At 33.1% G+C, this 12809-nt stretch overlaps 1 protein-coding gene across 2 annotated transcripts; it reads left to right on the top strand.

Annotated features, from left to right (window-relative positions):
- The first annotated feature begins 1873 nt into the window (after window positions 1-1873).
- Window positions 1874-12078, top strand: cetp (cholesteryl ester transfer protein, plasma). Of its 2 annotated transcripts, none has more exons than XR_012393658.1 (16): window positions 1874-2026; window positions 3625-3736; window positions 3812-3943; window positions 5619-5689; window positions 5792-5879; window positions 6179-6248; window positions 6661-6721; window positions 6802-6893; window positions 6990-7227; window positions 9151-9287; window positions 9487-9636; window positions 11039-11106; window positions 11199-11241; window positions 11315-11384; window positions 11466-11551; window positions 11714-12078. XR_012393658.1 is itself a non-coding variant. In NM_001007360.1 (16 exons), the coding sequence occupies exons 1-16, from the start codon at window positions 1897-1899 to the stop codon at window positions 11789-11791; spliced, it is 1482 nt and encodes a 493-aa protein (NP_001007361.1). In that variant the 5' UTR covers window positions 1874-1896; the 3' UTR covers window positions 11792-12073. The 2 variants fall into 2 exon arrangements, 1 of the variants encoding a protein (NP_001007361.1); NM_001007360.1 differs by having other exon boundaries at window positions 6990-7169; window positions 9237-9287; window positions 11714-12073.
- Window positions 12079-12809: the final 731 nt, after the last annotated feature.

A 12809-nucleotide genomic window follows, 5' to 3' on the forward strand; every position in this document is an offset into this window, starting at 1 on the left:
TTAAAGAGTAAAATAATGTTTTTAAAAATATATATTTAGTAGTTTTGCTCAAGACTGAGGTTGATTAACAGATTTATGCAAAAAATTATTAATCTGATGCATTTTTTAACAGCAGTTTAATTCAGTGGATGTTTTCATCCTGATCATAACAAAAGGGTAGTAAACTTGAACCGTGCACAAGGGTTAATAAACAGTGTATTGATTAACATGTCTTAGTGAGATACTAACACATGTAAGCACACTTGGTATGTTTTAATTGCTAAAATAACATTATCCTGTACACTTTTATCAAGTAGTCAGATTTGTCACTAGTATGTTTATACATTGTTTCTATGGTTTGACACGTCAGTGGCACATTATTATTAGCATGTTGAAACCAGTAGCTAGAATATTTTAGCTAGTGCTACGTTATCGCACATTATCTACTTATCAGTAGCATGTCTAGTTACTAGAATGTTTCAGTTTTAATACCAGATTGCATGTTAACCATAGAAGCATGTTTTAACAAGTCGTTAGCGTGTTGGTGCTACCATGCATGTTTTAGCACAATGTTTACAAGTTTAGTATGATAAAACATGGTTAATTTAAAGGACATATTTTAGCAAGTGTTTTGATGATCTTAGCTTGTTTGTTATGTTTTGTCAAATTGTTAACATGTTTTGCATTGGTGGTATACTTTAGCAAGTTGTCATCATGTTTTTGCACACTATTAGCATGTTGTGGCAAGTTTCTAGTATGTTTGTCTTCAACTTAGTGTTGTTAGCAGGTAAAGTCGAGATAAGATACATGACCGGCCGGAAGTTCGATATGCACATCAATATAGCTACATTTTTATGACACTTCATAACAATAATTCATATTTTTACAGCACTGTGACGGCTGGGTTTAGGGTTGGCGTAGATGTTAAAAACAGTACAGTTTATTGGGTAATTTAATAGAGAACACAAATAATACTCGGTACAGCTACAGTTTTTGTGTTACTGTGGCGGCTGGGTTTAGAGTTGGGGTGGAGGTAGACGTTAATAAAATACAATTAATAGGACATTTAATAAATAATATAAATCATTTTCTTTAACTTCTGGCCACAACCCTGATCTAGCAACAACTTTGTTAGCAGGCTACGTTTTTGACAATGTGTTTATTTGCACAAACTGGTAAATTCTGGGCCTATAGCTAGACTAAAAACGTCACAGCTCAATTATAATACGCAAAACAATGCATTATCTCTTCACAGTGATAACATTTGTCTACAGACAGACTACAATATTTTTTATAATTTGTCAACAACCTATTTATTTCCAAAGCCACTTCCTGCAGACTCTGCTGTTCACACCTAGAAGAATTTATATCAATTTTTAAGACAGTGAGGTTACTTGAAGGGATAGTTCACCCAAAAATGAAAATTCTGTCATGATTTACTCACCCTTGACTTGTTGGAAACCTGTAATTAATTATATTTGTTATTCCTACTATGAATGCCAATGGTTACGGATGTCTGGTCTTCAAAATATCTTAATAAACTCAAACTGGTTTGAAACAAGTCGAGGCTTAGTAAATGTTGACAGACTTTTATTTTTTGGGTAAAGTATCCCTTTAATGGTTTTGAGCTTGTCCACCTACGTGAACTTTGTCCTTCTCTTGTCCACTCTGTCTATATCTTTTATTTGTTTTGTGCAGCCGATTGTCCAGAAAACATTGCTGTGGACTGTTTACTGTCCTCCAGTAACCTCGAGCAACATGTGCAAGTCGGCCTGAGGAGCAAATCAGCCCTTACAGGTCCTGTCCACCCCCTCTTCCTCTGGGACACCGCTGGATCTGTCCCTCCTCCTCAGACACTTGCTGAATGAAAACAGGGCTCTTTTGAAGAAGCACTATTAGGAGTCAAAGACTGTTGAGATGGAGAGGAGAGCAGTGCTGTTCCTGGTTGTCGCTCTGGTCAAGATAAGCTGTTGCTGTCTGGATCCTCCTGCTGCCTACAGGTTTACAGGAGCTGTTTGTAGGCTTACCTATCCTGCTGCTGTAGTCTGTAAGTACATGCTCATTTATGCTAGTCAGACCTTCATGTTATATCTGCATTATTAATTTAATTAAAAAAACTGTCTCTGGAATCTTGTTTATTGTTTGTACCACAGTTACACTTTTAAAAAGATTTTAAGTGATTAGAAACATTGGCCTGTTGATGTTCTGACTAGTTTTAATAGTCTTTGTATGTGTGTTTTTAAAGATGAACACTGAAAAAATTTATTCAAAGATAATTCCTTGGATTTACTCAATTTCTTTACGTTAAGAGTTTGTAAACAATTTATTTGGGCTGAATTTGAACAAACAAATTTAGTTGAACATTACTAAACTTAATTTGTTTGTTTAAATTCAACACAATTAAATTGTTTGCAACAGTTCTGCATGCAACACTTTTTTCAGTGAATGATGTTATCTGTTTTGTTTGTTAGTAACTTTTATGTTGTATAACATTTGTGGCTGCCTCGAAAGATATTAAAATTGTTCTTACTTATTTAAAACTATTTAAATCAGTTGAAACAGAACCTTTCCAGTTTTACAACTATTAAGCTAAAAAAAAAAAGATTTAAAAATGATTCCTTGAATTTACAAATTTACAAATAAACGCAAAAACTTAACTATATAAACTTTTATACCTTTATATTCCTTTACAGTGCTCAGCAAGTACACCCCTCACAAATCTAACCTTTAAATTCATTTTTTAATAGGAAGCTATAGAATATTATATTTGTGCATATACATAGATTAGTCAGTACTGAAGCCAAATCTGTGGCTTATCTAACAAAATAACTTACGATAACAGTCCAAAAACTAATATACAGCCAAATTTATATGTTATAGAATAATATTAAATACACATTTTAAAAGAGAAAAATTAAGAAAAACAAGAATTTTTTAATTTAGTTGAAATTTTGTAAGTTGAATTTTTTTTTTTGCAATATTTTTCCTGAAATTAATTGTTTTATCTTCGCATTTGGTGACTAAAATAATGTTTTTATAAATATCTGTTAAATAAATCTGTTTTGTTCAAATGCACCAAAATACATTGCCTATATTCACTGAAAAATGGATACAAATATTCATTTTCAAAATGGGATGAATTCATTTATGCTGAGCAGTACCTGCTTTGTATTACAGTATATTACCACTAAACAATAATAATAATAATGTTACAAAAAATTGTATTTTCAATTAATGTTAATGAATACTTTTATGTATATAAGTAAATTCAGTTTTTACAAATTATGGAATATACAAACAAGTTTTCAACGTCAATAATAAGTTAGCAGTATATACTAAATCAGCTGAAAATGATAATAGCATATATATATATATAATGTATTTTTGATCAGATTATTAATGTCAAACTTTTTTGTCTTTATCCTTAAATATGAACCTCTTGAGGTTTTATTCTAAAAAATATAAATCATTTAAAAACCCAGAAACTTATGTTCATTAGTAAATATAATAGAAAAAAAAATTTGTATTTAATTGTTTTATTTTATTATATTATTATATTTTAGGATTTAATTATTAGCCCAAATGTCCTGCTTTTTCATTGACATTGCGAGCCCAAGCAAATAATTTTCTCTCTTGAATCCTCAGTGAATGAGAAAACCACTGAAGTCATACAAGCCGCTTTCCAGCATGCCAAATATCCCAGTGTACAGGGAGAGCGATCAATAGGCTTTGGGACGGTCAAATACGGATTCCACAAGTGCGTTTGTTTACACGATATGTTTGCTTCTGTTTTACATTCTGCATCTTACAGTACCTCTCTCTACTTTGCCAGTTTAGAGATTCACAACCTTTCCATCGGAAAGAGCGAGTTTGAGCTGAAGGAGAATGTAGGGATCGGCATCGCCATTTCCAACGTGTATGCTGTATTTAAAGGGACCATCAACTATGGATATGGCAGCTGGCTGTGAGCGTTTCTATTTATTACTGCATTTATTAGTAGTATGAGGTTTCTGCAATAACACAGCTATGGTTTAAACCTGTACTCTGCACGTTTTTGTAAAACTGTGATCTTTTAAGTAGCTTGAAGTTTTCAAAAGAGTAAAAATTTATAAATCTTTTTTTTACCTCATGGTTTGTTGAAAAAAAATTTCTCAATTTCATAGTAAATATTTTAAGAGCTGTTTTGTTTTACCTCTTCTTTTCTCTTTTCATTTTTGAATGACAGGCTATTCTAGAAATAAGTCTTAAACACATCAAATGATCTGGCTTTTACTAAAGTTGGTTCATTATGTTTTACATTATGCATTAACTTGACTGGGGCAATATTATTTTTTAAATGAGTTAATATTGTTAAGAATCATTATTGTAAAACTATATATTTTAATGTATATGTGCACATTGCACTTTTTCAGTTCTAAAATGTACACACTAGTAATTTTTTGAGACATTATCCATTTTTTTTGCTTTATATTTTATTATTATTATATTTTAAACTTTGGAAAACCTGGATGTCTGATTATGATGTCTTATTATTTTACACTTCCTCACAAAAGCCTTGTTGCCTATTCAAGTTTTAGGAACAATAAATAATGGCTTGACTTAGTTGATCATTTGGAACCAGAAGTGGCTTATATGAAAGGCAAAGGCCTCTAGATTATGATTAATTTACCTAAATAAAATATGATCATTGCCTTAACTTTTAATTATTTAATTAGGACAGTAAGGCCTGACTTTGCTTAGACAAAAGTCTTGTCGCTTAACATTGAGAATTAATTTTGTGTATGACTCCCATTAGCTTGGAGGACTGCATACATCTCTGCGATGACTCAAATAACTTATTAATAAAGTCATGTGTAATGGTAAAGAAAGCGTTCCTGCCGTAATCTTAGAGACAGAGTTCATCAAGATTCTTTGGATTCATCTTCAATGCCTCCTTCATCTTACCCCAGACATGCTCAATAATGATCATGTCTGCTGACTGGGCTGGCCAATCCTGGAGCACCTTGACCTTCTTTGCTTTCAGGAACTTTGATGTGGAGGCTGAAGAACGAGAAGGAGCGCTATCCTGCTGATTTGCCCTCTCCTGTGGTTTGTAATGTAATGGGCAGCACAAATGTCTTGATACCTCAGGCCGTCGGTGTCGCAGATCTCTCGCATGCCCCCATTACTGAATGTAACACCAAACCATGATTTTCCTTCACTAAACTCCATGCGGGTTCCAATAGGCCTACTGCAGTATTTGTGATGATTTGAGATGCAATTCAACAAGTGATTCTTCAGAAAAATCTACCTTCTGCCACTTGATCAACTAGAAATCAGGTTATTATTTTTTGCTCTTACAACTTGGATTAATGACAAGACTTTTGTCAGGTAGTGTATATTATACAATTATATATATATTTAATGTGTTTTTCATTGACAATTTCAACCTCTGTGCTCATACTGTGCAATAAATATTTAATCTAAAAGGCTACTTTAAGGCTAGAGAGTCATTCAACATTGATATGGACAATGTAGGCCCTAGATTAAAAAAGGAGAGGAAAGAACTACTGAATTAAAGTGAGAAGACAAAAAGTGTACACTGAATTTCAACACCGGTTGTTCATAACAGTATGACTGTTGTGTTCTTCCTCACACAGGCTCAGCTTAAACCAGTCAATGGATTTTGAAGTTGAGTCTCAAATTGACCTGGTCATCAATCCAAAACTATGTGAGTGCGTCTCATCCTACTTTTAAACAGCCAGTTTTGACATAACGCTGAAATGAAACAGGCTGTTTTAGTTATTGAAAAAGGTGTGTGTTTGTGTGTCAGACTGTGGTAAAGGCAAAGTGGCTGCAGACACATCCGACTGTTACCTCACATTTCACAAACTGAAGCTGCTTCTGCAAGGAGACAGAGAGTGAGATCAGCATTTCACACCTCCGAACCCTATCTAGCTATTTATCTGTCGGTCTTTCTTTCTTTCTTTCTTTCTTTCTTTCTTTCTTTCTTTCTTTCTTTCTTTCTTTCTTTCTTTCTTTCTTTCTTTCTTTCTTTCTTTCTTTCTTTCTTTCTTTCTCTCTATATATATATATCTCCATATCTATCTAGGTCTTTGCTTATAAGTCACTTCCGGGGGATCAAAGAGACATATTTCTATCCATATGCAATGCCCACTCGCAAGCGCTTTTACATGACTCTTGCTTTGACTGTTTGCAGGCCAGGCTGGATGAAAAAGATGTTTACAGATATTGTGACTTTCACAGTGAAGTTAGTTGTAAAGTCACAGGTGAGTGTGTCTAGACTCTTCTGCTGTAGTTAGTTTGCGAGATGCTATTATTCAATGATTTGTGCTAAGTTGAGACACATTAGATCTGGAGATCGACTTAGTAGATTCAAAATATTAAAACTTAGCTATTTAACTTTAGGGGAGTTGTAAAATTAACCAATTTACAAAAAAGTGGAGTGTTCCTTTTAAATAGTTTGAAGCCGTATACTGTAAATAGGTGCATGATTATCAGGAGGAAAAGGCAAAACTGAAATTTTAGTTGTTGTTTTTTTATTATTATTTTCAGACTGCTGTTTCATTAACTTATAATAAAACAAGACTTTAGATTAGGTTAGATCTAAGCAAAATACCCTATAACATGCCTTACATCTCAGAGTGTCCTGACTTTTTGGCGTCTTTTCTTTACCAACAGATCTGCAAGGAGATAAACAGTGTGGCCAACATACTAGCTGACTTTATACAGGAGCAAGCAGGTAAAAAGCAGAGCTCTCTTTAATGTGTATGTTGTTTATCATGCTTTATTTGTTGTTGTAATCAATGTCTGTCTGAACAGAGCAGTTTCTTAGTGAAGGAGGCATCGGTGTGGACATCTCTGTGACCTCCTCCCCAGTGATCAAATCGAATTATATAGAATCATACCATAAGGTCTGATCATAAGGGACTAGTTTTTTTTGTAACTTTAAATACACAAATGCAGAAATCATTTTATGATGTGTTAATGTTGTTCTTTTAATTAAACAGGGTTTGGTTACTTTTAATAATGAGACATCAGACCTCAGCAACTCTGTGTTTCACCCTTCACAACTGTCTGAGGGCCGCATGCTTTACTTCTGGTTCTCTGATGGCCTTCTAGACCCGTTATTGGGTGCCATCCATAATGACGGACGATTTGTGCGCAGTATCTCTGGAACAGAACTCACGGTAAGATACTATAATATTAGTATTAGATGTGGTGGAGACATTTCCAATGTTATGTACTGTAAGCTTTGTTTGTATCCCTCCGTTTCTCTGCACGTTGGTGTAATTAATGTTTTAACTGTAGAGGGTGCTGTGGAGTAAATGGTTGGCACGTGGTTTTTGCATTGCATACAAACGAACACTATAAAAATCAGTTCCTAATGTTTTTGCCTGTTCAATGGTTCTTTAGAAGAAGAAAAAAGAGAGCGAAAGAGAGAAATGTTATATGATTTTTCTGTATTTTAACAGTAAAGCATAAGAATTGAAGCAAATAATTCCATATTTTTTGAGAAAAGCTGTCACAAAAGTTTAGACCACAAATCAGTCCCATAGGCAGCCTGGTGAAAGGTGGACCTTCTTGCAGTTATTCACCTCATTTCTATTTAATCATAAGATTTAAATAATGCATTTTAGTGACATTTTAAGCACTATTTTTAACTGGATTAATTTAAACTGGAGCTTGTTGGATGGTCATCATAACCACACATTTTGATGTACCAAAAATATTTCCGATTTAATATTTTAAATAGAGAATAAAGAAATATGAAAAATAATTATTTTTTAAAATACTTATTTATTACAACATATGTCATCATAAGAAAAAAAATAAGAATCCATTAAAGTAAAAACTAAAATAAATAACTAATAAATAAATAAATAAATAAACAAATAAAATTATTAAAATAAATAACTTAAATTAAAAACTGTAGTCTAAAAACTGTCATTTATCAATCAACCTTCCAGAAATTGGCCTTTTTATTAAAACAATTTAAACATAATAATAATAATAATAATAATAATAATAATAATAATAATAATAATAATAATAATGTAGAGTTTCACAATTTGTCTAGCCTCTTTTGTAAAAAAGAAAGTACATTTGAAAATTCATGGACAACAAAAATAGCCAAAATAGTGTTCAAATTAACTTTAATATGGCCATTTTTTGTGCTTCACTTTTTATTTGTCATTTTTTTGTTTTAAAAATAAGCTCCAAGCTTTAGAATAAAAGTTACTTGCAAAATGTTTTCTCTATTTAAAAACAATAGCAAAAAATGACTTATCCTCCATCAGATTATAAAATGAAAATATTTGTTTGCACTGGCCAACTGATTAGCTGAAGTCACACTAGAGCGAAAGCCAACAGAGGATTCCGCTTGGTCATAAAGTCCTTTTTAATGGGTTATTAGCCCTATTCATAATGGCAAAGCAGTCAAAATAGGACAAATAAGTTCATGTATGGGACAAATTCTGGAATTTTGAGGGGTCAGTGAGAGGTGGGTCTTCCAAACCACACAAACTCCCAGTGGTATCTGGATGCAGTCTTTATGATGCAAGCTGACATTGCATCACTTAGAGATACAATTAATGGAGCTAGTGATGTCAGTGTGAGGGGTGGGGTTAGGTGACTGCATTACAAAACATTGGATGCAGCTCAGATTGCTTCTGCACCCCCCCCCCAACCCCCCCCCCCCCCCCCCCCGGCTATGGACCTGCAAAAATATACTGAATAAAAAGAAATGTCCCTGGCTGCAAAATGCTATAGAGATTGCTCAATGCACAAAAATGTATTGTTGTATGATTTCATTACAAAAAAAAAATAATAATATCAATATAATTACTAATATCATTTACATGTATAAGAAAAAATATTTTTATAACAGCATCAGTAGCAACTCTAGGATTGAAAAACCACATCTGTTGTTCAGTGTTTTTTTAATAAATAAATAAATATAAAGCAGTTTTATTTGTAATTAATTGTTTTGCTATAGGTATAATACATTGTTTTATTGTGTTTATATTTTAGTCAAGGTTTTAGTATATTTTTGGTCATTGTATTATTATGATTGTTTTTATTGTCATTTCAGTTTCTAATTTAGTTGTTTTAGTACATCAAGCTTAGAAAAATGCTAAAAATGTTTGGCATCTACCTAAATAATATAAGATTTTGTTTGTCTGAATGAATGACCCTGCTTTAACACTATGTACTGTTTTGAGTCATATTCACTTGTATGTATCTCTGTTTTACAGGATCTGTTTCAGACTGAGCTGTCTACAGCCAGGCCTGAACTGTTGAGTAAGGTACTAAACCACAACTTCACAACTTACAGACATGCAAATAAATGTTTCCATTTAAGGCACCCTTCACGGGCAGCATCTGTGTGTTTGAATGCATTCAATTCAATTCATCTTTATTTCTATAGCACTTTTACAATGTAGATGGTGTCAAAGCAGCTTAACATAGAACATTCTATGTGATGGGCTTTTATCTTCTCTCTAGTGGCTTTCTTCTGAGGGTCCGGTGTTAAAGGCAAGGAGTGTGTCGATTCCACACTTATGGACCACCACACAGGGCACATCAGTCAGAGTCATGGCTGGAGTTCAGCTCTTACTGGATGGTCAAGAGACGCCAGTGCTTTATTTTGAGACAGTAAGATAAAACACACACAAACAGCCTAGATGGATGGATAGACAGACAGATGGATAGATAGATAGATAGATAGATAGATAGATAGATAGATAGATAGATAGATAGATAGATAGATAGATAGATAGATAGATAGATAGATAGACAGATAGACAGATAGATAGATAGATGATAGATTTATTTTTTTCCCCGTTTTCTGTTTAACAAAGAGAAGATTTTTTTCGACACATTTCTAAACATAATAGTTTTAATAACTGATTTATTTTATCTTTGCCATGATGACAGTAATTAATATTTGACTTGATCTTTTCAAGACACTTTTATACAGCTTAAAATGACATTTAAAGACTTAACTTGGTTAATTAGGTTAACTAGTCAGGTTAGGGTAATTAGGCAAGTTATTGTATAACGATGGTTTGTTCTGTAGACTATCTGTAGATTATTCTTGTCGAAATAAAACAAATAAGTCTTTCTCCAGAAGAAAAAATATTATCAGACATACTGTGAAAGTTTCCTGAATCTGTTACAAAATAATTTGCGAAATATTTAAAAAAGAGAAAAAAAAATCAAAGGGGGGCTAATAATTTTGACTTCAACTGTATGTACAGATTTTTGAGCCCATCATTCAATTTACTTATTTACAGTATGTATATATTGACTTTACTTATAATGTATTTATTTAGTTTTTATATTTTAGTAATATTATTGAATAATATGAAAATGTACTTATGATTTACCTACAATAAAATTTGTGAATAATATCTTCTGTCTTTAGTGGTTGTATTATATGATATTATGATATGATTATGATATGATATTACTACTGTACCTTTGCTAACAAACAAGTGGTTCTAATTGAATTTGCATTATAAACCTAAATTGTAATTTAATTTCTATTATTATTATTTATTATATGTTAAGTTTTTGGATTCTATACTCTCAAAATCATTTCTCATGAATCAGATTTTGTTTTTTTTTACAAAATACTGAAATAGCAAAAAAAAAAAAAAACGATTTTGACTGGTTTTTGCAATCAGTCGGCCATAGAGAGCACACTGTAAATGCCACAGAATCTAATGAAATGCATATTTTGCTGATTAGTTCTGATGAAAATGATCAATGCTTGTCTTGTTTTGACCTATACTAATCAGTCGAACTGGGAAAAAAAACAAAAACATTTTGAGTTCTAAAAGACTGACAGAAATTACACCAAATAAATTCAAATATAGCCTATTAACCTTAATCAAACTAAGTCAGTTTGTTAAAATATTTCTCATTTTCCTGTTTACTAATTTCTTCTCTATTTGATTTAACAGCTTCCACATGTTTACATTTGAGTAACAAACTCATGACATAAATGAAAATACTCTATAAATATAGTTTCAACTGTTTTTGTTGTTTGTAGGATGTAACAGTTGTTGTAAATGCCTCATATGCAGAAAAGAAACTAATTCTGAAGGCCACTGCACAGCGGTAAGATATATTCAGATATATTTTTGCATGGAAAACAAGTTTAGTATTGAGTATTTGTCCCTGTTTTTTTTTGTGTTTTGTCACCAACATAGTATTTCTATAACAAATGTTTCCTCGTCGGAAGGAGCAATTGAGGTGAGAGTAAAACTAATTAGATTAATTTAGTTTCTATATTTTGTATCATGAACATTATGTAATTTCATCAAAGATGGAGGAGAGCTTGAGAGCTTATCTGCAGGAGGCTGTGGAGAAGATGGGAATCCCCAAAGTTGTGTCATGTAAGTGTGTCCATCTTAAGCAAACAGTGTAAATTGTGTGTTTTATTTTTCCTTGCCATCATATTTGATCTTTGTTTTCAGACCTGGAGGTAGAATTGACCTCTTTGATGGATGAACATGGGCTCAATCTTTTTGACATCTTCAATCCCGAAGTTGTACCTCAGGACGTGAGTGTATTACATTAGCAGATAACCTTAAAATACTTTACCAAAAAAACTATCGATCTACATTTTAGTTACCATCATGTATGGTAAATTTTTTTTTTATAATTATTTCTAATTTATGAAACTAATATTAATTCTATAAAATGTATTTATGTGCTGATACAGGGTTATGTGATGGTACAGCTGGATTTTGGATTTCCACAACATCTGCTGGTTGAGTTCCTCAAAAGGACGCTGGATTGACAGTTTTTCTCACACAAACACAAAGTTTGTAGAAATAGTTTGAGGAACACACACACACACACACACACACACACACACACACACACACGCACAAATACAATTGACTATGTGACTATATATATAGTGTAACTATTGAGCATTCAAACTTTTTTTAAATACGAAAGTGTCAATCATCATGATCTTGTTTTATGTACATGTCCTTTAGTAATATTATCTGATGACCTTCATAATGTTATTCAGAGGTTGTGTTACCAATATTAAACATTTCCTGATGCTGTCTCACATAATTGCATGTAGCAGCTTTCTGGTTAAACCTGTTTTTTCTTTAAAAAAAAAATGGTCTCTCTTTATTTTTCCAAAATAATCCTGTGTGAGTATATACACACACACGCACACAAACACACACGCACACAAACACACACACACACACACACACACACACACACACACACACACACACACACACACACACACACACACACACACACACACACACACACACACACACACACACACACACACACACACACACACACACACACACACACACACACACTGGCCACTTTATTAGGTACACCTGTCCAACTGCGCGTTTACGCAAATTTCTGATCAGCCAATCACATGGCAGCAACTCAAGGCATTTAGGCATGTAAACATGGTCAAGATGATCTATTGAGGTTCAAACCGAGCATCAGAATGGGGAAGAAAGGTGATTTAAGTGACTTTGAATGTGGCAAGGTTGTTGGCGCCAGACAGGCTGGTCTGAGTATTTCAGAAACTGCTGATCTACTGAGATTTTTCTAGGGTTTAAAGAGAATGGTCAGGAAACCAGAACATATCCAGTGAGCGGCAGTTCTGTGGGAAGCAGAACACCACACCGTTTGCCACTCCTGTCAGCTAAGAACAGGAAACTGAGGCTACAATTTGCATAGGCGCACCAAAATAAGACAATAGAAGATTGGAAAAACGTTGCCTGGTCTGACGACCAACATAAAAGCATGGATCCATAATGCCTTGT

The sequence above is a fragment of the Danio rerio genome, chromosome 18 (assembly GCF_049306965.1).
Source record: "Danio rerio strain Tuebingen ecotype United States chromosome 18, GRCz12tu, whole genome shotgun sequence".
In the NCBI taxonomy this organism is placed as follows: Eukaryota; Metazoa; Chordata; class Actinopteri; order Cypriniformes; family Danionidae; genus Danio; species Danio rerio.

Excerpts from the sequence above, each read along its gene's own strand:
- cetp (NM_001007360.1), top strand. The coding sequence starts at position 1,897 with ATGGAGAGGAGAGCAGTGCTGTTCCTGGTTGTCGCTCTGGTCAAGATA. Across the intron at positions 9,637-11,038 it reads CAGTGCTTTATTTTGAGACA|GATGTAACAGTTGTTGTAAA; the intron begins GTAAGATAAAAC and ends TGTTGTTTGTAG. Across the intron at positions 11,552-11,713 it reads CCGAAGTTGTACCTCAGGAC|GGTTATGTGATGGTACAGCT; the intron begins GTGAGTGTATTA and ends GTGCTGATACAG.